Source organism: Suricata suricatta, chromosome 7 (assembly GCF_006229205.1).
Source record: "Suricata suricatta isolate VVHF042 chromosome 7, meerkat_22Aug2017_6uvM2_HiC, whole genome shotgun sequence".
Lineage (NCBI taxonomy): Eukaryota > Metazoa > Chordata > Mammalia > Carnivora > Herpestidae > Suricata > Suricata suricatta.
This window is the reverse complement of record NC_043706.1, coordinates 48,995,666-49,019,668: the sequence shown is the minus strand read 5'-3', so window position 1 is coordinate 49,019,668 and position 24,003 is coordinate 48,995,666. Positions and strand designations below refer to the sequence as shown.

At 45.5% G+C, this 24,003-nt stretch overlaps 1 protein-coding gene across 6 annotated transcripts in view; it reads left to right on the top strand.

Moving 5' to 3' along the window:
* Positions 1-24,003, top strand: part of ELOVL5 (ELOVL fatty acid elongase 5) — a 76,044-nt gene that overhangs the window by 50,014 nt on the left and 2,027 nt on the right. For 5 of the 6 annotated variants that reach the window (XM_029945652.1, XM_029945653.1, XM_029945654.1 and 2 more), the window contains 5 exons: positions 2,663-2,850; positions 16,808-16,885; positions 17,938-18,109; positions 19,788-19,912; positions 22,893-23,027. In XM_029945652.1, the coding sequence (XP_029801512.1) occupies positions 2,663-2,850; positions 16,808-16,885; positions 17,938-18,109; positions 19,788-19,912; positions 22,893-23,027 (698 nt within the window). Of the gene's footprint in view, positions 1-208; positions 1,707-2,662; positions 2,851-16,807; positions 16,886-17,937; positions 18,110-19,787; positions 19,913-22,892; positions 23,028-24,003 lie in introns of those variants that run through there. The other variant, XM_029945658.1, reaches the window with a different exon arrangement.

Genomic DNA, 24,003 nt, shown 5'->3' with positions numbered 1-24,003 from the left:
CAATTCTTGTGAGTCTCCAGCTGGAACTGGTTTCCAAAATGCACTCCTGGGGTGGCTTAAAACTCCCCCCTTTTACAGTTTTAAGGGCCTACTGCTGTCCTTTCATGTTGTATCCCATCAGCGGGTAAACACATACACCTGATCTCACTTTTTATACTCAGTCATTTGTTTCCTTTAAGGAAGTAAATCGGCTCCATATTGTGTTCTTTGAATGTCATCTGTAATATCTCCTGATGTACCTATAAAGAAGGAACTTTATAGGTTTACAGAAAAAGTCATTAAAAAACTGCAAAAACTTTTAAACAAAGGAAAAGATTGTTTCACTTACAATCTTTAAAGTAGAAAAGAAAAGAAACGTCAGCTCTTAGTATGGTAGAGATGAAATGCGAGGGTGTAAAGAAAGAGCCTAATTGATATGACCTCTGGGAGGGTAATTGTGTCTTTATTGAAATTAGAAAGCACATGCCTTTTGACTGAACTATTTGATTCCTGAGACTTGATCCTTTATTGCAGTGATGTGAATAAGGATATTCCTTTATAGCATTGCTTGTAAAGACTGGAAATAATGTACATGCACAACAGTAGGGGACTGATTAAGTAAGTAAGCATACAACCAAAAGAGCAAAACCAAGTTAGATCATTTTATATATACTTGTGTTGAGATAATGCCTTATTTCACCTTTATGGGACAAAAAAAGTCTGACTTTAAATGGCGGAAACAGTAACAAAATGATCCGTTTACATTGAGCAACTCCTGAGTTATTTCAGGGACCCAGGACTCTTGTTCAGTCATTTTGTACTTCGCATTCTCAGTATATCAGCAGTTCTGTCCTGGGAAAAATCCCTCCGCCTTTCATGGTTACGGGATGACCACAGCACCTGCGGAGGAGGAGGAGGGAAGACGCCATATATCTGCATGCTTGCAAGAAGAAGGAAACCCATAACCCAGCTGCCATCTCCTCAAAGCTCAGTGGCCACAGTTGCTTCACATGCCCGTGTCTGAACAAGTCACCAGAGAGTGGGCGAGGTCTACCACGGTTGGCTAGATCCCTAAAAGATTTGCTGCCCAGGGGCACGGTGGTGGCAGCCACCCTGGTAGCACTTGGCAGTATGGAAGGAGGCTGGATACTTGCAGATACGGCCTTAAAAATTTAAAAAGCCAGGTGTAAAAAAAAAAAAAAAAAAAAAAAGGAAATGAAAGGTTTTTGTGTGTGCATTTATTCTGTTTGGGTTATATGCTTACACACACATATATGTAACAGTCTGATGTTAGTTGCTAAGTGGGAACTTGCTCTCTCTCTGTTGACAGCCAGGGCCTAGAGCTGAAAACAAAAGGTGATACAAATCTCCTCCCAAGTTCACTGTGGGCCAGCCACCTCCCTGCAGGACTTCTAAGAACTACCAGTTCAGCAGAACTGTGGTAACCCACTCCACCACCTTAGCATAAGTAGTGGGGAGAGGGTGGAGGGCATCTCCCTCTGAAGCCAAGGGAGGAGCATGACAGAGACACCTCGGGAGAATTTAGGATGTCTGCAAGAAAGGAGACTGACCCTCCATTCCCCAAATGGACAGTGCTTCTCCTTCAAGATCAAAAGAAAAAGCATTGGAGAAGTAGCAGCATGGTCCAGTCAGGAGGTCCAAGAAGGGACAGAGACTGTCCCCACTAGCTGCTGCTTGTCTGAGGATGCAGGAGGTGAAAACTGCATGTGAGTCTGAGCTCCCAGGTCGGTGGCCTCGGAGGGCAGATCAGATTGAGGAGTGATAGGTTTTGGGGGCTCAACAAAGCAGCGTGCAGACGGGAACATGCAGCAGAAGTGGCTTTCTGGGAGTTGGCCATAGGTGGAAGTTGACTCTTGCAGGGGACAGATTAACACCTAGGGGGTCTGGCTGCCAGGGAGTTTACCCCCATCCAAGGAGAGGCTGTCAGATTGCTGAGGAGAAGGGGTGGGAGGAGAAGGGAGGTCTCTCCTGCACCTGTAGCCACCCCCACCCCCGAATCAGCATAGTTCTTCCCTCTCGAGCTTCTGCTGCTCACATGGTTTTTTAAATAGTCACTTCACTGTCATTGCTGCTTTGTCTTTTTTTTTCTTTAAGACTATTGTCCCCTCTGCTGTTGACCATTGCACTCCTAGCAGATGCTGCCTTTCTAGTCAGTAATCGTGGCTAAGCTGGATACATAGCACGTTTTCTCTGTGTCTGCACATGCTGGGCAGACCCTTGCCCTAAGACAGGACTTCGGAGCTCACAGACCACCAGTTCTGGAGTTTCATTACTCTGTCTGTGCATCATTCAGTAGATCTGGTCCATAAATACAGTTAGTAGAAATGTTAGCTTTCCCCTTGCTTTCTTTTCAGATGCTTTGGAAAAGACTTTTTTTTGTTGTTCTTTCTTCTTCTTTCTTCTTCTTCTTTTTTTTTTTACATAAAAGCCATGCATGATATACATGTTATTATTCAGAACATGTAACAAGGAGCTGCATATTGTATGACAGATATTGAAAACTCCCGCTTCATCTTCCAGCTGCTTTGCTGGCATTCAGAGCTTGAGTATTAGCTGACTGTTACAAAATTATAGGGAGAGAAGATTTTTAATGTTTGAAAAAAGCTGTGGTTTTATATCTGCCTTATTAATCAGTGTATGTTTTTTTCTTCTTATTTTCCAGATACCAGAGTAAAAGGATGGTTTCTTCTGGACAATTACATACCTACTTTTATTTGCTCTGTCATATACTTACTAATTGTATGGCTGGGACCAAAATACATGAAGAATAGGCAGCCATTCTCTTGCCGGGGTATTTTAGTGGTGTATAACCTTGGCCTCACATTGCTGTCTCTCTATATGTTCTGTGAGGTAGGTCTCTTCCTTCAGTGTGCTCAGGTCACTGTCCTGAATTGTGTACCTACATGAAGAAGGGCAGCTTGTCGGGAGTGGGATGGGCGCCCCCGGAGAACAAATACGTTCACTCCATTTTGAGTATGTTTTACAATTGATTTTTCAAAATGCAAGAGTTGTTTGTATGAATATGCCTTTTAGAACATCTAAAATAGAAGCCATGACTATTGATTCTTTGGTTATGTTTCCTATTATATTCAGACTTGAATATTTTCAGAAATACTTTTATGCAAGCAGAGTACAGGACGGCAAATGAACAAAATGTGAAAAAGACAGATCTGTGAACATTTTATGATGGAACATTTAATAAATGCAGGATTCTCCTTTGGAGGTGGGGAGGAAGGAAGTGGGTGGCAGTTGTGTTCAGTGTTTTACGGCAAGTCAGCCTCTCGCCTGATCTGATTACTGTAAATAGGTTTGAGATTTGACAAGTTATTTTTCAAAAACTGAGAGGCTAGTGAGATCTGCGTTTAGGATGTGACTGGTCTGTAAGTTTGGCCCAAGTTATTTCTTTCCGTGTAACTGGGATGTTGAAAGCCCTATTTGATGATCTCAAAGGCTAACATTGTAGCCAAAGTAGAAAGGAAAGAGATTGGCATCAAAACTGAGGTCCTCCCTCTTTTCCACTGTTATGTAATAAGCCTTCAAAGCTGGGGAGGGAAGCTCCCCTCCAAGGGAAAGCACAGTGTCTGTACATTTTTAGGGGAGGGACTTCATCTTTCAGGCTTGCAACGAAATGCCTCACAACACAAAACTGTTACTAAATCTCTGGGTGAGGAATTAAGCCATACATAAACATTTGCAAGCACTCCCATTTAAATTTTTAACTTTTGATGGTGACCTTAATACTCCAATGGGTAGTAAAGAAGAAATAAGGGGGAGGAGAGGGAGGTGAGAAATCAGGATGAATCTTAAAATCAGTGCTTAGAGGAAAGCATGCACTCCATCAGCCTCAGGCCTCTTCACCTCTGCGTGTGGTTGTGTGCAAGAGCGTGTCTGGGTGCGTACGGCAGGTTTTTCAGAGTGAACTGTTTACTTTCCCATAATTGATAGATAATACAGTCATTTTCTTTAAGAAAGCTTTTATAGAGTTTATTATTATGCATAACAGTATTCTAGAGGAAAAAATATTTAAGATTATTAAATCTTCTAGTGGTTAAGGATCTGCCTTATATGTTTCCCAAGCCCTGGAGATAGAGCTATAACCTCATAATTTCACCTCTCTTAAACAGATAATTCTTGGGTAAAGAGGGGAAGCAAAGTATTGTATAAATTGCTGCTATGTGCAGGAGACTGAACTTGGAGGGTTCCAGAAGCACCGTAGTAGGAAACACAGATTTTCCCTGAGAGTTTGATGAGAACTAGAGAAGACATTGAGCAGTCTCAGCACTGGATAAGAGACTTGAGAAATGTACAGTCGGAAAACAGTTCACTCCTGATTTAGAGTGAGTACATAGAGCAGTAATAATAGTAATTCCTTGGGGGCACCCGGGTGGCTCAGTTGGTTAAGCGTCCGACTTTGGCTCAGCTCGTGGGTTTGAGCCCCACATTATACTCTGTGTGGGGAGTTCAGAGCCTGGAGCCTGCTTGGGATTCTGTGTCTCCCTTTCTCTGCCCCTCCCCCGCTTGTGCTCTGTCTCCTTCTCTCAAGAATGAATAAACGTAAAAAAAAAATTTTTTAAGTGTCTAAAAAAAAAAAATCATTCCTTAAATTGATTTTCTAAAAAATATACCCAAATCAGATCTGTCGGAGTTTAAAATAAGCCCTAGTACCTCCCAAGTTAGATGCTATTTACATTTGATGTTTGTGTGACTTTTGTTCCTGTATTTACACAACCCCATCAATAATATCACTATAACATAACCTTTGTCAATGTTTTCATTTCATTTTACCTACTGTGTTTTTTTTTCACTTGGCATTTATATTCCATTGAATTTTAAAACCTAGGAGGGTAGTCATGGGGTTTTATGACAGAACAAAGTGCAGAGGGGATGGATCCCAGGTGGGCCCCTCATTTCAGAGAAATGTCCCAAGAGCTGGAGCCATTTGCCTGTGGTCACACAGTTGGCAGGGTCATGATTCTTCATCTTTATTTACCCTTCTGCTTATCTACATTTTTGGGTCTGTAAGGAATTTAGAAAATAAATATGTAGTCACTGATATTTGTGTTTATTTAGTCCTGTGGCGTGAATTCACAGCTGCCTTGGCAAGTTCTAGACTAATACAAATAAAATTAACTGTCACAGGAGACAAAGAAAAATCTTGAAAGAAGGGAGGTAACAAGGAAGTAAAAGGGGGAGAGTCCCTATAACTTTAAAATTACCAGAAGAAGGAAAATAACTGTCTTAAAACTGTGAAACAGAGTTTAAAATGTAGAAAAGTTTAGACTTGTTTATAGTTAATGCGTTCAATGGCAAGGAAGTTAAAAGGAGAGACATGGCATTACTTTGAGTTACCTCATGAATTTGGGAAAATGGTTCTGGATCCCTGATTGGAAGTGTATTTGAACATTGGTATATTTGAGATTGGACGTCTAGGGCTTTATGGCAAGCCTTTTAGCCTTTATGTATTAAATTAGGTATTACCTGAAATTACTGTCAGTGGTGAGGCTCAGAAATAAAATTTCAGTTAATAGAAAACAGCTTAGTGTGTGTTAGTTACTCACCATTGTAAACCTCTATCCTTAGTAGCAAATACAAAAATCTTATGTGCCTCTGAGAGGCAGGGCATATTTCATGCTTTATCGAAGCCCCACTGTTTCTCCAAATTATCTGTATGTCTCCAAGGTCCAGATTAAGAACCCCCAGCCACACAACGCCAGATGTGGCTTTTTCTCATTGTGCAATGAGTGTCCAAGTTGGACCTGTTTCCGCTGTCCCCTCTAGCTAGCTTTCTGAGACACTTCTGACTCCTTTGTTAACGTGTCCCATGTGGGAGTCCCACTCAGGCAGCTGCTGTATCCCACTCATTTTGGTGTATCTGCTCTCCACCCGCCTCTGGCCTCTTTTCCCCCTAAGCTGAGAGGACCTAATTGCTTGGTTTGTTACAGCCCAACAGGGAGCCTCCCTGGTGATCAGCCTGGGTCTCGTGCACTGATCCTGGGACTCAGCAGTAGCTGCGGAGAAAGCAGGGTTAGTTAGAACTGCACAGTACACTAGGCTTTGAACTTTAAGAACTTCAGGCCCCTTCCCTCAGGAGGAGAAACAGCCTCAGCCTGCACTTTCTGCCTAGCTCTACTCAAACCCCCCCCAATACCAGTTTCTTGCATTCTTCCAGTCTCTCCTCCAAGAAACTTCTTTCAGACCTAACCAAGCCCACCTCTGTTTTATAGTCTCCATCTCATTCTTGAAAACTCTACTCAAGGGTCAATTCCCCTATGAAGCTAGGGGAAGAGTCAGAGGACTTGAGCTCTACAGGGCTGTAATCTGTGTCTCTTCCCTTTGTTAGGAGGGCTCCATCAAGTGAATCCTGAGCACTTGGATAGAACAAAGCAAATGCCAAAAGAAAAAAAGAAAAGGCCTAAACCACCATTTTTCATTACTAACAACGAAAATCACAGATGACAAACAAGATTGTCTTTTGACCACTTATGTATCTGTATTCCCTTGCAGTTAGAACTGTTCAAGCATTCATAACATTTAAAATGCAATTTTAATACAACGGTTGAGGAGCACCTGGGTGGCTCAGTTGGTTAAGCGTCCAACTTTGGCTCAGGTCATGATCTCACAGTTCATGGGTTTGAGCCTCACATCGAGCTCTTTGCTGACAGCTCAGATCCTGGAGCCTGCTTCAGATTCTGTGTCTCCCTCTCTCTCTGCGCGCCCCCCCCCCCCGCCCCGTGCTCACACTTTGTCTCTCTCTCTCTCTCAAAAGTAAATAAACATTAAAAAATTAAAAATAAATAGATAAATAATGAAACAATGATTGATAGCTGACTGGATATATGGATCTGGATTGGCATAGATCTAAAACATTCCTCTCTGAATTTTTTATTTTAAATTGTAATTTTAGAACTCCAAAATATGAAAAATAAAGTCACATAAACATCTCTATACCTCACAAATATTGATTGATCCTTTATTATCAGTTTGAATTGTTTAAAGAAGAAAATATTATAAAACTGCATCTGAAGTATAGCCCTTTACCAAATATAACTACCTTCTAAAGTTCTTATGTTTCTTCTCTGGATATGTTTTTATACTTTCAACACATGTGTTTGTATACACGATAGTATGTAGTATATTCTGAGGAATTTTTTTTAACTTAGGTCTTTTAGTGGGTAAATTTGACCCATTTTCATTTAGCATAGTGATTATTTTGTAATAATTTCTTTCACCTATTTTGTGTGTGTACATTTCTTTTTTTCATTTTACTGATTTAAAAATCATTCCTTCTAAACCTATATTTTAATGTTATCCATGGTTTTGAATATGCCCCTTGAGTTCATGAAGTCTAAAGTGAATCCCCGTGTCTGCCCAGGACCTTAGAGTCTTCGGCTCTGACCCCATCTCCCAGGCCTCCTGTCCTGCGGAGCCCCTGCGTGGTCTAAGGCCCTACGCAGTCGTCTTCTTTACACTCAGTGTAAAGTCGGTGCAAAGACAGTGCTCACTGTCGACCTGTGAAATGCATTCTTTCCTTTGAGGCTGTTCTCTTCTGGAGTAGTTCTCTCCTGTGAAGACTAAATTCTTAGTTGCCATTTGAGCATCATTTTATTTGTTTCTAAGCTTGAATAATATTTTAGTGGGGCATAGAATTCTAGATTAAGTAAGTCATTTTTCTTCAGCACCTTGAAGATTTATTCCAGGGAGGTCAGCTGCAGTCCTGTTTTTGTTCATCTGTAAGTAATCTATTTTGTTCGGGTACTACGTTGCATGAAAACCTAAAAACAGTTGCCTGGGAAGTCCTCTGCTTTCATGTAACTCATTCAGGACTTACGAGCCTTGGTCTGAGAGTTTACATATGCCATTAGTTGCAGAAAGTACTCTGCCATCATTTGCTCAACTCTGGCCTCTCCTCCTCTCTCCACTATTACACACATGCTAAATAGTCCCAGACTCCACACATCCTGGCTTTTGAATATTTGTGCCTCTTTATCTCTGTCCTCCGCAGTCTTCTGATTCACCCACATTTTCATTTGTGTCTCCTGTCCCATTCAGCTGACGAGTTTTGAGTTTAAATGACTATATATCACTTATTTTCTGAAAGTTTGCCACTTGTCTTTTGTTTCATTCCATATGGTAGGAACCTTGCGGGTCTTCTTTTCTCTGTGATCTAGGTATGACGGTTCTCTCTAGACTTCACCATTTGCTTTCAACCACATCTGTGGGGTCATACCTCAGGGAATAATTATTAAATCTTCATCAGGTCTCTTCTTTGAAAACAAAAAGAGTTTGTCTGGTCTTCTGGATAAGCATCCCAAACTAGTATTGCGGGGTGGGGTCATCTCAGGTAATATGTCTTCCCCAAATCAAAGAAAGATTTTATAAGGATTTCGGTGTAAGTGAACTTCCTCTTTTCTGCATGGTGCATTGGGCAAGTGCCTCACCTTATAGTTGCGCATCATTGGTGAGGCACTTGTTTTGGAAGGTTTCATGCAGCTTTTCTGTGCATGAGTTTGTAGTGGAGGAGCTGGTTCTGTTTTTGTTCAGTTTGCTGCATTGCCAGATGTCAGTGGTGTTTTTGGTTTGTTTTTTTTTGGTTTTTTTTTTTTTGCATCTCCTTTTGAGGACTTCTGACGCTGCTTTATTGGAAAGATGAAAGACCTGTGCTGGGGTGTGTTCTGCTCGTGTTCCCTCTCCATAACTGCGGGGCTGACACTGTTGAAGCAGCAGGGCAGGCACCTGACAGCCTGTTCTTCCCAGGACTCTGGCTTTGAAGGTCCTGATAGAACCGCAGAGTGGTTGCTTTGGAAACATTATATTCTAAACTGTCTTGTTTTTCTTTCCCTTCAGGCTTTCCTAAAATAGAAATGTTATCATGGGGAAATAGGATTTGGAAAAACACTGGAAAGACCTGGTAGTTGATTATTGAATTTTATTTTTAAAAAAGGGGGAGGGGTAATTTTGTTTACTAAAGTGCTTTGAAAATGATATTTACTATTCTGCGCTTTCTCATTTAACAGAGGTACAGAGAAATTGAAACATCTGGTGAGATGAATGCTTCTCAGAAAGGCCTGATGGTTGCCTTAAAATAGTTCTCACTCTCAGTTCCCCTGCAAGTGAAGCTCCTTGCTCAGAAGGAAACTTTCCCCGGCGGGTAGACACGCTGCACACAGTTAGGTGCTCGTCAGTCAGTCTGGCACTGCCCTGAGGGCACGCCTTGTATTGGGCAAATGGAGAAAAGGATGCAGCCCAGACCACCTTCCCTTCACTGCTCACACTCAGCAGAAAGGGGAAGGTTACCTGCCAGTCAAGAGCAAGCTTTGGACTTGGTCCAAAGCCAGGCCTGACCTCTCTAAACTGACCCCACAGACCTTTGGTGTAACTTGGCCTGACCCACCGGTGGAATGAGGAACACGTTACTTTACAAATCCTCAACCAAAGCAGACTTTTATCTGCAAAGCAAGAGTCAGTAGGTGGGCCGGAGATTTCTCTACATTACTCAGAGATGCCCTGGCTGGGGCTTCTGTAACAGGAGGAGCAACACCACTCCAGACCTGCTCACGGGCCTTCATGGTTTGGAAGCAGAAGGAGCAAACATCTGGCTGGAATCCTGGCAAAAATTTATATAAAGCCTGCCTTGTGCCAGGTCCTGGGCTGGCTCATTGATTGTTGAGCACACTGTCACCGCCCTTCCTGTGGACGGAGCCTTCCCAGGTAGGCCTGAGATGCAGGTCTGTGCCTCAGACCATGGTGTGCTGTGCTCAGGATGCCGAATGTTGGCTTGAGGTTTTGCTCTCCCTAGCCATTAACACCCCCGTGAAATGTAAAATGAGCATTTCTGGCAGATACGTGGAAGCTACTTAGCAGATGCCACTGCTCAGGAGGCCTAAGAAGTGAGAGGAAAGGATTACCAGCCTAAGAGGGCACGGTGTAGGGTTCAGGGAGAGATGCCAGACATACCTGTTTCAGGTTTGGATGAGGACAGGCTGTTCCTTTGTGCTTTGTTCTGGAGACTTCTAGTGTACAGAGCCTGTCTTTATGACTTAACAAGACTCTTCCATTCAGCAGTCACCCAAGGGTGTTCCTGGTCATAAGGGAAAAAAACAAAACACTTTTGGAGGTTAGGAGTGTGAATTATCTTAAATAGGCATCCTTATGGTCTGGACATGAAAGATTTGAATTTCAAAGCCGCATGCTTTGACCTGACCCTATTCCATAAAACACAGCCAAGAGTGGCTAGCCAAATCCTGGAAGAAATAGGTACTTGGAATTTTGGAGTAGCTGCTGGTTAATTTCAAACCAAACAGCTGCTGAAGTAAAGATGCAGGTAAAAGGTCTACTTTTCCGGAGAACTCTTCATGGATAGAGTTCCCCCATCGAAAACAAGGCAGGTCAGGAGTGTGGAACTTTTGTTTGAGATTGCAAGTGAACTGAGAGCCAGAATTCTGGGTGCCCAGTGGTACCACCAAAAAGCTATATGACTTTCGGGCACCCATTACCACTTCTCATCTCTGTTTCCCTATCGAAAGCATGAGCTTATACATAAATCTAAAAAACACACACTTGGGCATTCACATGGAAACAATGAAAGCTGTGAAAATGTCAGCCACACACTTGGTGTTGCTTAGAAATGTCCTTTGGGTCCTCTAGATGCAATTGAATTCTACTCTGGACAGTCTCTAGGCTCATTATCCCCTGTTGGATGGATGTCTGCCTGGGGTAATGACTGCACAGCTGACCAAAGCCCTGTCACTAAAAGCAGCCAGCCCTTTTGGAAAAGGGTTATCTTGTGGCTCTGACATCTTGGGAAATTAGGGTGAATGGCAGATCATAGCCACCCAGGATGACACTCTTCTGCTTATCCTTTAAATGTTAAATGACCTTGTTTCTTGAGGTGCTTTGGTGGCAATCCAGAAAGTGCCCTGGAAATGGTTATCATGCTAGAGGTTATTATACGTCATTTGTGGCTAAATGCAGTGTTAGGTGAGAAAAGTCACCTCTTACCATTAGAAATGATTCACTCCATGAACTGAGTCATCCAGACCTAGCTATGCTATTCACCTAACTTTTCTTCTTCCACTGAAAAGATGCATGAGACCACCTTTGGTTATTGAATTTGTCTCTTAAGAAGAAAAAGCTTCTAGCTCAGCTTTAATTATAGCTCTTTCCATGCTCCTGGCTTAATTAAAGTCTGCTTTACTCCAAGGAAGGAGAAGCACAGACAGTTTCTAGGAGGGCTATTTGTATTTTACTTGAAGAAGCCAGGTAGCGTAAATGGCAAATGCTCGGTTGCTCTTGGAGTAGTTGTGCCACAGGCAGTGGCAAGCTCTTTGTTGTGGCCTGCTTTTTCATTGAGGTACAGCCCTGCCCTCTTTCGAGCTGAGTCCCAGAAGCCAAAGGCAGAGAGATCTATGCTTACTTCAGTGCCTCACCTCTGTCCAGCCTCCTGGGCTCTCACTTTACAGTGTCTGCAGCAGTGTGTTGAATTTCTGGGGAACTGACTAAAGCAGCTCTGGAAAGAAGCCAGGCCTGAGCCCTGAAGGGAAGTGGTGGCTACGGTGACTTTGACTAGAGAGCGTTGTCTCCTCTGATGTGTTCCTAGTGGGGCTGGAGGGAGTAGCCTTGAAGAGCCCCTGTTGTTTCCCTCTGATGCGGGATGGAGGGAGCAGAACCTCTGGCACTGGCCCGTTTTATGGAGAATTGCTAAGAGTCTTAGCTGAATACACTTCAACTCAGGAGCCTGGTCTTCATTTGTTCAATTGTTCTGTCCCTTCTGAAGCCGAGGATATTGGAGAATTCAACTTTCCGTGTCCTCCCAGTATGACATTTGATGGGGACTTGTTTTTCCATCCTGTGAAGAGAATTCAAATGAATATTGTCAAATTCAAGTTTCACTAAAATGCTTTGTTTCGGTTTCTCCATTTGCAAAGCAGAAATGACATCTTTTGGGGTTTTGTTTTTGTTTTGGGGAGATCAGGCCTCCATTTGGGGAGCAATAAGCCATGCCTTAAACTCTTTGTCATTAGTTTAGCAAATTCTTATTCAGCACCTCTAGCATTCCGGTCCCTGTGCTGCGTTCTGGGGATGCAGGAGCGGCAGCCCCCGCCTCTGTTAACTTACCAAAGGGCGTAAGACAGACCCTCTAACAGGGGCTGAAAGGGATCATGTGAGCACATACTACAAGCCATGGCAGGCTGAGCTTCGAGGAAGGAGGCGAGACTTCAGGCTGGGATGCCCAAGTGAGCGATCATGAAGAAAGAGTGTTTTAACCAAACTTTGAAGGTAAATAGAATTTTTAGAGCTAGAGATGGGGGTGGGGGGGGGACCTTGGTGCAGACAGCACTTGGGTTGAAAAGAATAAGCCCATGGTCACTGCAGACTTTATTGTGTTTCTCCCATGTGCCAGCTTGGGTGGATAAGCATTTGTACACTCCATCCATGTCATTTGCTTCTGAGGGTGGCCTTAAGAGGTAGGGCTGCTCTTTTTGTCCTGTTTGGGGAGTGAAGAAACTGAGGTGTGTAGAGAGTGAAATATGTTGTCTAAGGTCACCTAGCCAAATGTGGGATGCTAGTGCCCAAACCTGTACTCTGTGCCCTTGGCCACTGCGAGGTGGGTGAGGAGTGGCATGCTTGGAGGAAGGGGCCCTGTCTGACTGTAGGTGAGGGAGCGGGGAAGCGCAGCTTGGGGGAGTGTGTGGAAGAATGTGAATGCTCTGCCTAGGGTTTAGGATTGGATTCGGGAGGCACTGAAGGGTTTTAAACCCAGAATTCAGTGGTTTGGAAGACCCCAGGGCCCCAGCGGCAGTGCTGAGCGGCAGTGCTGAGCGCGGGAGAGCTGCCCATTGCTGGGGAGGGAGCTGCGGGGAGCCTCTACTGGGAGAGGAGATGGCGGCTCAGGGCACTGAAATGGCCAGGATGGATGAGAGCTCCTGGTTGGGGTATGTGCTTTATGCTTCAGTATTGGGGAAGTTCATCCTCCCTATGACCTGAAGTTCTTGAGCTTCAAGAGATGGTGGGTATTTTATTTTATTTATTTTTATTTTGTTTTTTTTAATAGTTTATTGTCAAATTGGTTTCCATATAACACCCAGTGCTTCTCCCCATAAGTGCCCCCTCCATCACCGCCACCTCCCCTCCTCCTCCCCCCTTCAACCCTCCCCCTTCAACCCTCAGTTCATTTTCAGTATTCAATAGTCTCTCAAGTATTGCGTCCCTCTCTCTCCCCAACTCTTTCCCTCTTCCCCTCCCCCTGGTCCTCCATTAGGTTTCTCCTGTTTTCCTGTTAGACCTATGAGTGCAAACATATGGTATCTGTCCTTCTCTGCCTGATTTATTTCGCTTAGCATGACACCCTCGAGGTCCATCCACTTTGCTACAAATGACCATATTTTATTCTTTCTCATTGCCATAAAATACTCCATTGTGTATATATATCACATCTTCCTGAGATAAGGATTTTTATCCCCATCTGTAGGAAGAGGGACAAATGGAATTTTAAGGTAATTAGCTTAAGGCGCAAGGCAGTTGAACCTGGTTGCCTTCTGAAAGACATTTTAAAAGAAAGGCATGTGTCAATCCCTTCTGCTAGAGTTACCAGACCCTTCCGCAGTCATGGTGCCTCAGGGTTACAGGGAAGGATTAGTCCTCTTCTTCCTGAGAGAGCTCCCTTGCTTTTCCCCACCACACCAAGGCAGGCATTCACAGATGCAGACATCTGTACCTTTGCGCGCGCGCACACACACAGACAGACACACACACACACACACACACACACACACACACACACACCATCCTGTTCTCAAGTTGGCAAAAGCAAACCAACCCAGGGTGTCTCAAGACACTAGAAACCAAAATAGTAGCTGGAAAACAGTGATGGTAGGTCCTAGAATTTTGAATTAATAAGATGCTAAAATTTCAAAAAGATGTCCTAGACATATGAGACATTTATTGTTTATAAATTTTAACAAGGCTGTCGTTCTAGATGTATCTCTTAAATGGCATACATTTATCTTAATGAAGAACTTTGCTGTGTTGTCCTTCCTTTTTATCATTTTCAGGAGTCCTGTGAAAACCTCATCAGGAACCATTAGTTCCCTTTCTGTATCGTCCAGCTACAGAATTCATCGGTTCCCTCAGGGGGAAGAAGGAAGGGTGGCAGAGACCACACTTCTTCTCTCCCCTTCAGCTCTCCTGAGGGCGCATGCCAGCACCCCCCTCTCCCAGCCCCTCTTGGGTTCAGGCTTTTGTGTCTTGATTCTTGGAACTTGAGATAAAGTCTGCATGTGATGTGTGTAACTGGCCGTGACTTAAGAGGACAGTATTGTCCAGGACAGCAGGCCTAGTAAATTACCTCGTGGATGTTGGTCTTTCAAAGGTGGTGCAGTGTAGGGGTGCCTGGGTAGCTCAGTCAGTTAAGCGTCTGACTTCGGCTCACGTTATGATCTCTCTCTGAGTTCAAGCCCCATGTCAGGCTCTGTTGCTGCCAGCTCAGAGCCTAGAGCCTGGAGCCTGCTTCGTATCTGTGTCTTGCTCTCTCTCTCTCTGCCCCTTCCTGCTCTTACTTTGTGTCTCAAAAATAAATTAAAAAAAAATTTTTTAAGATAGTGCAGCATAGTTTGTGTGTGGTCTGTTTTTTTAAAGTCTTAACATAGAAATTGTAGAAAGAACAGAACCCTTAGAGATAATTTAGTCCATCCAACCTTATCTTTTTACAAAGAAGTACCCAGGGCCTGAGGAAATCAGCGGGCTCACCTCGGGTCCTGAGCCTCGGTGGATAGCCGTCTAGCTAGGCCGGTGCCCAAACCTTCTGTTTCCTAACTCAGATTCTTCATCATAGAACAATGCCTCCATCCCTCATGTGTGCTCCAAACCCCTGTGCTGGTCTTTAGCCATGAAGACTGTGTTAATGCTTGATGTGTTTTTATGTATAGACAATGACAAAGCCGTAAGACAACCACAGAAAGGAAGTTAAAGAAGAAAAAGCAGTTTCTAAGGGCGTCCAGGGTTGAGTGCAATGGCCACACCCACTAGCAGCATTTCTGAGGTCAGACTGGTTGGAAGTTGAACCATTTGTCTTCAGGCCCTTGTCATCCTTTGTGGCTCACCCACCATGACACCGTGGTTCCCACTCCTAGTTTTATGTTGGAAATAGCTTGAGAGCTTTGTAAAAAGCCCCTCAAGATTATGGTTTAATGATCTAGGGCGAGGCCAGGCATTAGTTTATAGAAGTTCCCAGGTGATCCTGTTGTGCAGCTGGAATGGAACCACAGCTTTCAGCCGGTGGTTCTCAAACTTCAGCTACATCAGAGTCACCTGTAAAACAGCCTGTTGCCGCACCACTAGCTTTGCACCTGGAAATTTCTGATTCAGTGGGTCTAGGGTAGGGCTTGGGGGTTTGTGTTTCTAACAAATTTCTGGGTGATACTGATGCTTCTGGGTTAGGGCCCACACTTTGTAAACCACAGTATTAGATTGTCAAAAGGTCTGTGATTGTGACTCTCAAGCCCTATCTGATGATCTGCCCCCAGAGTTTTGATTCTGAAGGTCTGGGGGAGGCACAAGAAGGTCCATGGCTTGTAGTTCCCATGAGAAGTGAATGCAGCTGCACGGGGGAACACACTTTGAGACCCAGGGCCCGTGTTTTATGTTGGATACCAGATGAGACCAGGCACAAGGCAGGCCCCCAGATTTCTCCCCATCCAGTGCCAGTTGGCCACCAGAGAGAAAGTCACCAGGAAAACTCAAGGTCACCGTAGGCTTTGGGAGGAAGCAGTGAGCTACAGTGTACATGGACCAGGAATGGCACCCCACAGGTGTTTGTTTAGAACACAGTGGCTTGGTTGGTTGAGTGTCCAACTTTGGCTCAGGTCATGATTTCACAGTTTGTTATTGAACCCCACATCAGGCTCTGTGCTGACAGCTCAGAGCCTGGGACCCTGCTTGGATTCTGTGTCTCCACCTCTCTCTGCCCCTCCCCTGCTCCTACTCTCTCTTTCTCTCTCTCAAAAATAAACTTAAAAAAAAATCGTGTGGATATGCACAGGTGTTCAAATTAAACCTCTTCACTAGACTGGCATGGTGGATCCTTAGGTCTCATCTAGACCAGGTGTCCTCACTGTGTGCAGGTGAGAAAATTGAGACCCCCCATAGTGAATTGGTGATACCTGGAGCCTCCAGCTCAATTGGGGGTCCTTTCTGTGACCCTGTAGAGGTTTGCTTCATGGACCCAGGGGATGACCCAGCAACAGGGAATAATGAAAGCGAGGCTGACTAAATGATCGTAGGTTTTACAGCAGTGGTTCTTGTAGCGCAGACTCTGGACCAGCACCATCCATACTGCCTGGGAACTTGTTAGAACTAGGAATTCTTGGACCCCACCCAGGCCTATTGGATCAGAGACATTCCCCAGGGATCCTGTTTTAACAGGCCCTTGGGCTTAAGGGAAGGGCTGATGGTGAAGGTGTGATCTCTGAGGCTGTCTGCGGGGCAGGACCCGGAGAGCCTGCCATCCTGCTTGCTGAGGCCTCGTGATGGCCTAGGGAATTGAAAACCGTGGAGAGAGCCAGCTTGGTGAGGCAGCACCCTGGAGTGACTCTCCGGCTCATTTGTGAAATTGAGACTTAAGTCGTTTAAACTCCCCTTTGTTCAAACTCCCTGTCTTCCAGAGTTTTGCTCAGGAGCAAAGTGCCGATTTGCCTCAGCCAGCCCGAGGTCACTTGTCTTAAATTCAGAAACTAATTGAAGCTTAACTGAATAGGGCTTTACATTGTTCTGATATTGTTGGTGATTGGCTTTTTCTGTTTGTTTTTTTTAGTTAGTGACAGGAGTATGGGAAGGCAGGTACAACTTCTTCTGTCAGGGTACACGCAGCGCGGGAGAAGCAGATATGAAGGTACGGTCTCTTATTTTTAATAGTTTTTCTTTTTAATAAATTGTCCAAAGAAAAACACAGTTTATGACTTCGCTGCCCAAGGTAATCCCTATTGACGTTTTTAAAAGAATTGTTTTTAATGTGCACATAGTATGAAAATTAGAAAAATGTGAAAGGTGTAAGATTAAAAATTACAGCTTCATTTAGTAGAATTAAGTCCGATTAACAAGTTTCGGGGGGAACGGGGAGCATGCATTTCTCAGCGTTTATATAAACAGGATCATGAGAATAATGTCCTAAATACTGTAATCATCCCTCAAAGTGCCCTGTGAGAGTGGTCTGTTTGTAGATTGTGACTTCACGCTGAGTGTCTTACATAAAAGGCTGCTGCTGTGTGTTCAGCATAGGCAGTCATCCCCTTGGAAGTATTTGAACAGGGCACCTGGGGGCTCAGTGGATTAAGCGTCCGACTCTTTCCACTTAGGTAGTCATCTCATTTTTGAGTTGGAGTCCCGCATCAGGCTCCAGGTCGACAGTCCGGAGCCCCTCCCCTGCTCACTCTCTCTCTTGAAATGACTACAGAAACTTAAAGAAAATTTCTTTAGAGAACTATTTGACAGATTTAACTGGGCAGGGACCTGACATGGAAAGTTCTGATTCCTTTTCTTATTTGCCTCGTACCCTGTCCCCTGCTCCACGCCAGTCCCTGAAACCAGAAGCTGCTCTCGGAGGTTTTCCTGTGCTGACAGCTCCTCAGGCTCCTTCCAGGGGGAACAGGCGGGCTTGGGGGGGTGGGGGTTGACCTTTGATCCTCCTGTTTTTGTTCGACTTGAGGGATGGCCTGGTTCTTTAAAAATTTACTCTGTTATCATTTAAACGTCCTTGCCCTCTGCCATCACCCCCAGTATTCTATGGCTAGAGACGCCCTCAGAATGACCAGAGCTCCCAGCTGCTGGAGGACTTGAGGAGCCAATGGAGTGCTCAGGCTTCGAGAGACCCTGGGATTCTGGGGTGTTAGTAAAACAGGTCAGGGGGGATACTCCAGAGAAACACTGACCACCTCTTCCCCTTAGATTATCCGCGTCCTCTGGTGGTACTATTTCTCCAAGCTCATCGAATTCATGGACACCTTCTTCTTCATCTTGCGGAAGAATAACCACCAGATCACGGTCCTGCACGTCTACCACCACGCCTCCATGCTGAACATCTGGTGGTTTGTGATGAACTGGGTGCCCTGCGGCCACTGTGAGTCTCGCATCGAAGTGGGGCCTGGGAACGGGTGTGAGCAGAGGGGCTGAATTAAACCCGAGGCTTTTGGGGAAGGTGCTGCTTCTGTAGATTTCTAGGTTGAGTTGCTTTCATGACAGTTAGTGTGGCTGTGCACTCAGTGAGCTGACAGCACCTTTTTCAGTTAGTAAACTGTCCTCTGCTGACTTGGCAAAGTGAGGGAAAGACCAGATGTCCAGCCTCGGGCATATTAAGAAATAGGGACAGTGTCCTCTGTCATGGAGGGCAGCTGTTCAGGTGATTTCGAGTCCTTGTTTCTCTACAGTGTAGGAAGCAGGCCGAGAAGACGGAAGCACACCCTTGAGGGGGTACCAGGCAGTAAGTGCTGGTGAGGCACGGAGTTCGCCGAGCGGCACCTAAGGAAGTCCTGCACACACGCTAATACAGTGGCTGTCGAGGCGGGCGGGGGGCCTCAGTGGCAGAAGGACGGGTGGTTTTTAGAAAGCCTATGGCCTGAAGTCTCTCATAATTTTCAGAGATTAAGTTGTCACCATTAAGTTTAGCTTGGGAGTTCTAACAAATGTTCCAATCAAAATTTCTGCCATCCAGCACCAAAGAATCTGAGCACCTTTGGGTCCGATTCGTGTGTTTTTCCTAGGATAGCACTGCCCTTGATTAACTTGGACCACCAAAGTCACACAGTCATAGGATTTTAGGACTAGAAAGGGGACTTGCCAAACTCCGCTCCCCTTAGGTTTTGGGAGAAATGGAGATAATAGAAGGTTTGGAAGAAATGGAGACACCAGAGCTCAGGTTCAAGGCCCCCTTTCTTATGCTCCCTACCACCACCACCACACATCTTTCGGCTCAGGATTAATGACAGTATCTCCTTGCATTTGAAGAGTGGGTTACGTTTTGCAAGAACTGGCAGATTTTAACTAGCTCCCCTGGGCCCATGAGAAACCGCCACAGGAACTGGACACAACTCGCCCAAGGTCGCACAGCCGGTTACTGTGCTAGCCAGAGTGGAAACGCACTCCCTGTTCCCAGCCTTGGTGCCTCTGCTCGTGGGAAGGCTGGAGAGCTCTGTTGGGTTGCCCGCTGTGGGGGGAGGAGGACGGAGAGTCTAAAAACAGAAGTGGTGATTCTACTGAAATTAAAAATCATGTAATAAGAGTCTTTTATCACTAAGAAACTGAACTCTGGGTTGTATTACTGGGAAAAAAAAATATATATATAACCTCAGGGGAATATAAAAAGCAACTTTCAAAGCCTCTTCAAACCTAAGCATGATGTAGACAGCTGTGAGCATCCTGCTCATCGGCTCCCTTCCCCAGGCCTCCAGCACAGGAGTCTCAGGCACTTGAGGGTGTCAAGAAAAGCAGCTAGTTGTTGGGAGTCTGGCGACAAAACCCTTAGGTGCCAGAAAGGGGTGGCAGCCTCTTGACTCTTGCGTTGGGCACATGCCTGGCTGCTGCAGCTGACCCTGGCCTTAGAGGGTCCCAGCCGCTGCCTGCCCCAGTGCACGCTGCAGTCCGAGTTTGGGTCCGTGAAGTGCTTATCGCCTCAGTATCTGCAGGCCCCTATTTGAAAGCATCATTTTTCAGATTTGAAAATAATTTTGGATTTATTTTTTAACTTGTTATGTGTAAAACACTGATGCATTCTCCTTCCCAAACCCCCTCTGTTCCTTCAGCTTATTTTGGTGCCACACTTAACAGCTTCATCCACGTCCTCATGTACTCGTACTACGGTCTGTCATCCGTCCCCTCCATGCGCCCATACCTCTGGTGGAAGAAGTACATCACGCAGGGCCAGCTGGTACGTACAGCCCCTCCTCCTAGGCCTCGCTGGCTGGCGGGCCCAGCTCTTCCTGACTGCATTGTTGTCTTATGGCATCTAGGGGGCGCCTGGGGGGCTTGGTTGGTTAAGTTCCCCACCAGCTCAGGTCATGATCTCGCAGTTCATGGGTTCAGGAGTGCTGCGTCAGGCTCTGTGCTGACAGCTCCGAGCCTGGAGCCTGCTCAGTTTCTGTGTCTCCCTCTCTGTCTGTTCCTCCCCAGTTCGTCCTCTGTATGTGACTCTCTCTCAAAAATAATTAAACATTAAAAAAAATTAAAAATAAAATAATAGCATCTAATATGTGCCTCTCACACCCTTTCTCATTTGATCCAATTAAACTACTTGCAGAGCGGAGAATTTTCTTAATTTTAATTGGTGAGGAAATTGTGCCTATGGGCACACAGCTAATTAATTGGGTTGTAGAATGAGGCCTAGAATCTAATTTCCTGACTTCAAGTTCAGCCCTTTGTCCTTAGTTTGTGCACAAAACGTGCGTGTGGGGGTGTGTGTGTGTGTGTTCCCGGGAGTTTTAGAAGGACCTGGGGTGCAGGTAGGAGTCCCGGCTGCTTGGAGCTGTTCGGCAGCGAGGATGTCTGGTAAGGCACCAGGGGACCCCTCAGCCCCCATGTAGCAAAGCACCTGCTGGTGAGAATGGCACCTGCCGTGCCGCAGATGACAGCCTCCTCCTCGGGTCCACCCCACCAAGGCACCTGTTGCATTGGTGGTTATGTCTCACCATCCTTTGTTAAGCTTCCCCGAGCTGTCAGCAAATTATAGATGCATACTTCTCTCCCTTGTGAATTTTTTCGTGAACTAATTATTAATATTATTACTACTACTAATCTTAAGCACTGACACTTGTTGAGTGTGTGTAAGGAAGCAGTTTTATGTGGACTATTCCAGTATCCTCATTTCATGTTGTTATTCCCCATTTTGTGGATGAGGACACTGAAGCAACAGACCAACGCTAGCTGACTGAGGGGTTTAGACCTTAAATGCTTAGCCCTAGCCCAGCCTTATCAACATGTTTTTCTAAAGAAACCAAGCCAATTCCAATCTTTCCAAGTCAGTTGTGATTTTCCAATATTTAAAAATAACAGTCTGGAAAAAAAAAGTCTGAGAAGATGATCTGAGCGCTACTTGTGTGTTTGACATTTCATTATCACCTCTTTGCCAGCTGCCCTGTGGTCCTTGTTAATTTTTTTCACCACCTGAGAGAAGGGATAATTGTTCTTTAACCTTCTTGTTACACTTGAGAGGTGATGTGGAGATGGATTTCTAGCGCCCGGCCCTGCCTCTGCAGAAGCAGCACTGCCGAGAACAGACTGAGGAACTTGGTTCCCCTTAAGCTCTGCCCTTTGAGAGAGAAGATTGCACTCAGTTTGTCCAGATTTAAGCACTCCTCGTTATTTCTTAGCCGAGAATGCTTAAAAAAGGAGAAGCAAAAAAGGCAGAACCGTTCTGGGAGCTGGGTTAGAACCCTGGTGGGCAGAAACCTGCCCTGCTGTTTTCCTTTAGAAGACACGCCCTTCAGGAGCCACACCTCATTTTAACTCCTTTTCTCTGTTTCTCCAATCAATTCCACCGGCTTTTCAAGATTTATTCATCAGCAATAATCTGTGGATTTAGCATTAGATCCCAGTAGAAGTTCAAACCTGTTTACCAGCCTTCTTCAAACCCAAATAGCACATGGATAAGGAGTCAGAGAAGTGTCCAGTGGGATTGCGTAGCCCACAACAATACCACTGTTCTCTTTACACACACCCCACACCCTTCCTTTCTCCCTTAAAAATGTAAAGCAAACAAAAATATACCTTGCATCTCTATGAGGCACCTGGGTGGCTCAGTCAGCTAAACGTCTGTCTGGCTCTGGATTTTGGCTCAGGTCATGGTCTCTCAGTTTGTGGGTTCAAGCCCTGCTTTGGGCTCTGTGCTGACGACACTGAGCCTGCTTGGGATTCTCTCTCTGGCCCATCCCACTTGCTGTCTCAAAAAAGTAAACATTTTTTAGAATACTTTGCATCTATACAGGGTCCCTAAAGTTTATGTGTGGGGGGAGGATTATGTTTTCATTTCTTTACCCAGCTTCATTGGGATATAACAGACTTGTAGCATTGTATGAAGTTTATGGTATAATGATTGGATATATGTATGTTGTAAGATGATTAGGACAATAAGTTCAGATAACCTCCAGAGTCACTATACATAGCTCCAATTTTTTTCTTGCTTTGAGAACTTTTAAGGTCTACTCTTTTAATAGCTTTCAAATATACAATACAGTATTGTTAACTATTCTCTGCATTTTTTTTTAGTTTATTTTTGAGAGAGAGCACACTTATGCATGTGCTCGTGAGTGCAAGCAGGGGAGGGACAGAGATTGAGGACAAGAATCCCAAGCAGGCTCCGTGCTGTCCCCACAGAGCCTGACATGGGGCTCGAACCCATGGACTGTGAGATCATGACCTGAGCCGAAATCAAGAGTGTGATGCTGAACTGATTAAGCCACCCAAGTGCCCCCCTATTTTCTGAATTATAGAGAAGATGGTTTAAGTAGCCTGGAAGGGGAGAAGAATATATATAAGACAGAGGCACAGAGTGCCGGGGTGGCTCAGCAGGTTAAGCATCCAACTCTTGGTTTCGGCTCAGGTCATGGTCTCACAGTTGGTGGCTTCGAGCCCTGCATCGGGCTCTGCACTGACAATGTGGAGCCTGCTTGGGATTCTCACTCTCCCCCTCTTGTCTGCCCCTGACCCCCAAATAAATAAGCAGTTTTTAAAGACAAAGACACATATACAGTGTATGATAAATTTATGCATAAATGTGTGCATAGTGTTGATGAAGTGACTGACTTCTGCGGCAGACGGGCCTGTGGCTGCCGGTTCACAGACTCGGGTGCGCTGGAGGGCGAGCCCATCTGGCGTGGCACAGCTGAGCAGCCCTGTCCCCTCTCTCCTTCCAGCTTCAGTTTGTGCTGACAATCGTCCAGACCAGCTGCGGGGTCATCTGGCCGTGTTCGTTCCCTCTCGGGTGGCTCTACTTCCAGATTGGATACATGATCTCTCTGATTGCTTTCTTCACAAACTTCTACATTCAGGTAAATCTCACTCGTCTGTGGCAGTTGGGACTTGTGGCCTTTGCTGAAAAGGCCCTCATCTATTCATTTCAGGGAGCCAACACATGGGACCCCTGCTGTCACAGTGACAGGGAGTCCCCCCCCCCCCCCCGAGCCCCCCATGTGGGAGGGGGTCTGCTGCCAACACAGGAGGTCCCGAAATCTGTCCCAGACCTCTAGAGGGCCCCATCTTCAGAAAGCAGGCTCAGGACTCATGTGGGAAGGCAGAGCTGTTGAACAAGCCTCCTGCAGACACGTGATGGGTGATTTCAGTCAGCCTCACAGCCCTGCTGCTCAGAACTTCATGATGAAATTAAACATCCAAAGAAATTACCACCACAGCCCTCAGCTGTGGATAGAAATCTGCCTTTTTGTCCCAGTTTTCTCACATGTCCACTGCTCGGGTTTGGGGGTTCTGTTCATTCCCAAGTGCATGATGTGAGGTGAGTTTTACTCACAAAAGGGTCCCCTCAGGGCAGATGATCTCCCGAGGGTCACTCTGCAGCTCCCCGCCTCCCCAGGTGACGTGAGTTCCTGCTCCTGCACAGTGCCTGGTTCTGGGCAGGCACCAGGGGGCGGGAGCAAGGGCGCAGGCCCCAGATGTGGAGGCAGGAAAGCCCAGCCAGTGGAGCAGCCACCTGGGGACTCAGCCACATTCCCCTTCCCTGTGCCCACGGGCACCTTTCTTCCCACACCCCTGCACATGGCCCGTGTGAGTGAGCTCGTGTGCGGACGTTAAAGATGAGAGGTGTGAGTGATGGAAGAGCTACTACAGAGAGGGAGAAACTGGTATGGCCACGTGACCTCGATACCCTGCCATCTGGATACAGACAGGGCGAAGCCAAATACAGTGCAAATTGAATTTTCTACTTAATTTTTAGAATAGCATTTATCGCAGCCCATACCTCTCTGAACTGACCTCAGGCTATGCCTCAAAAAAGAAAGAGTGATTAAAACC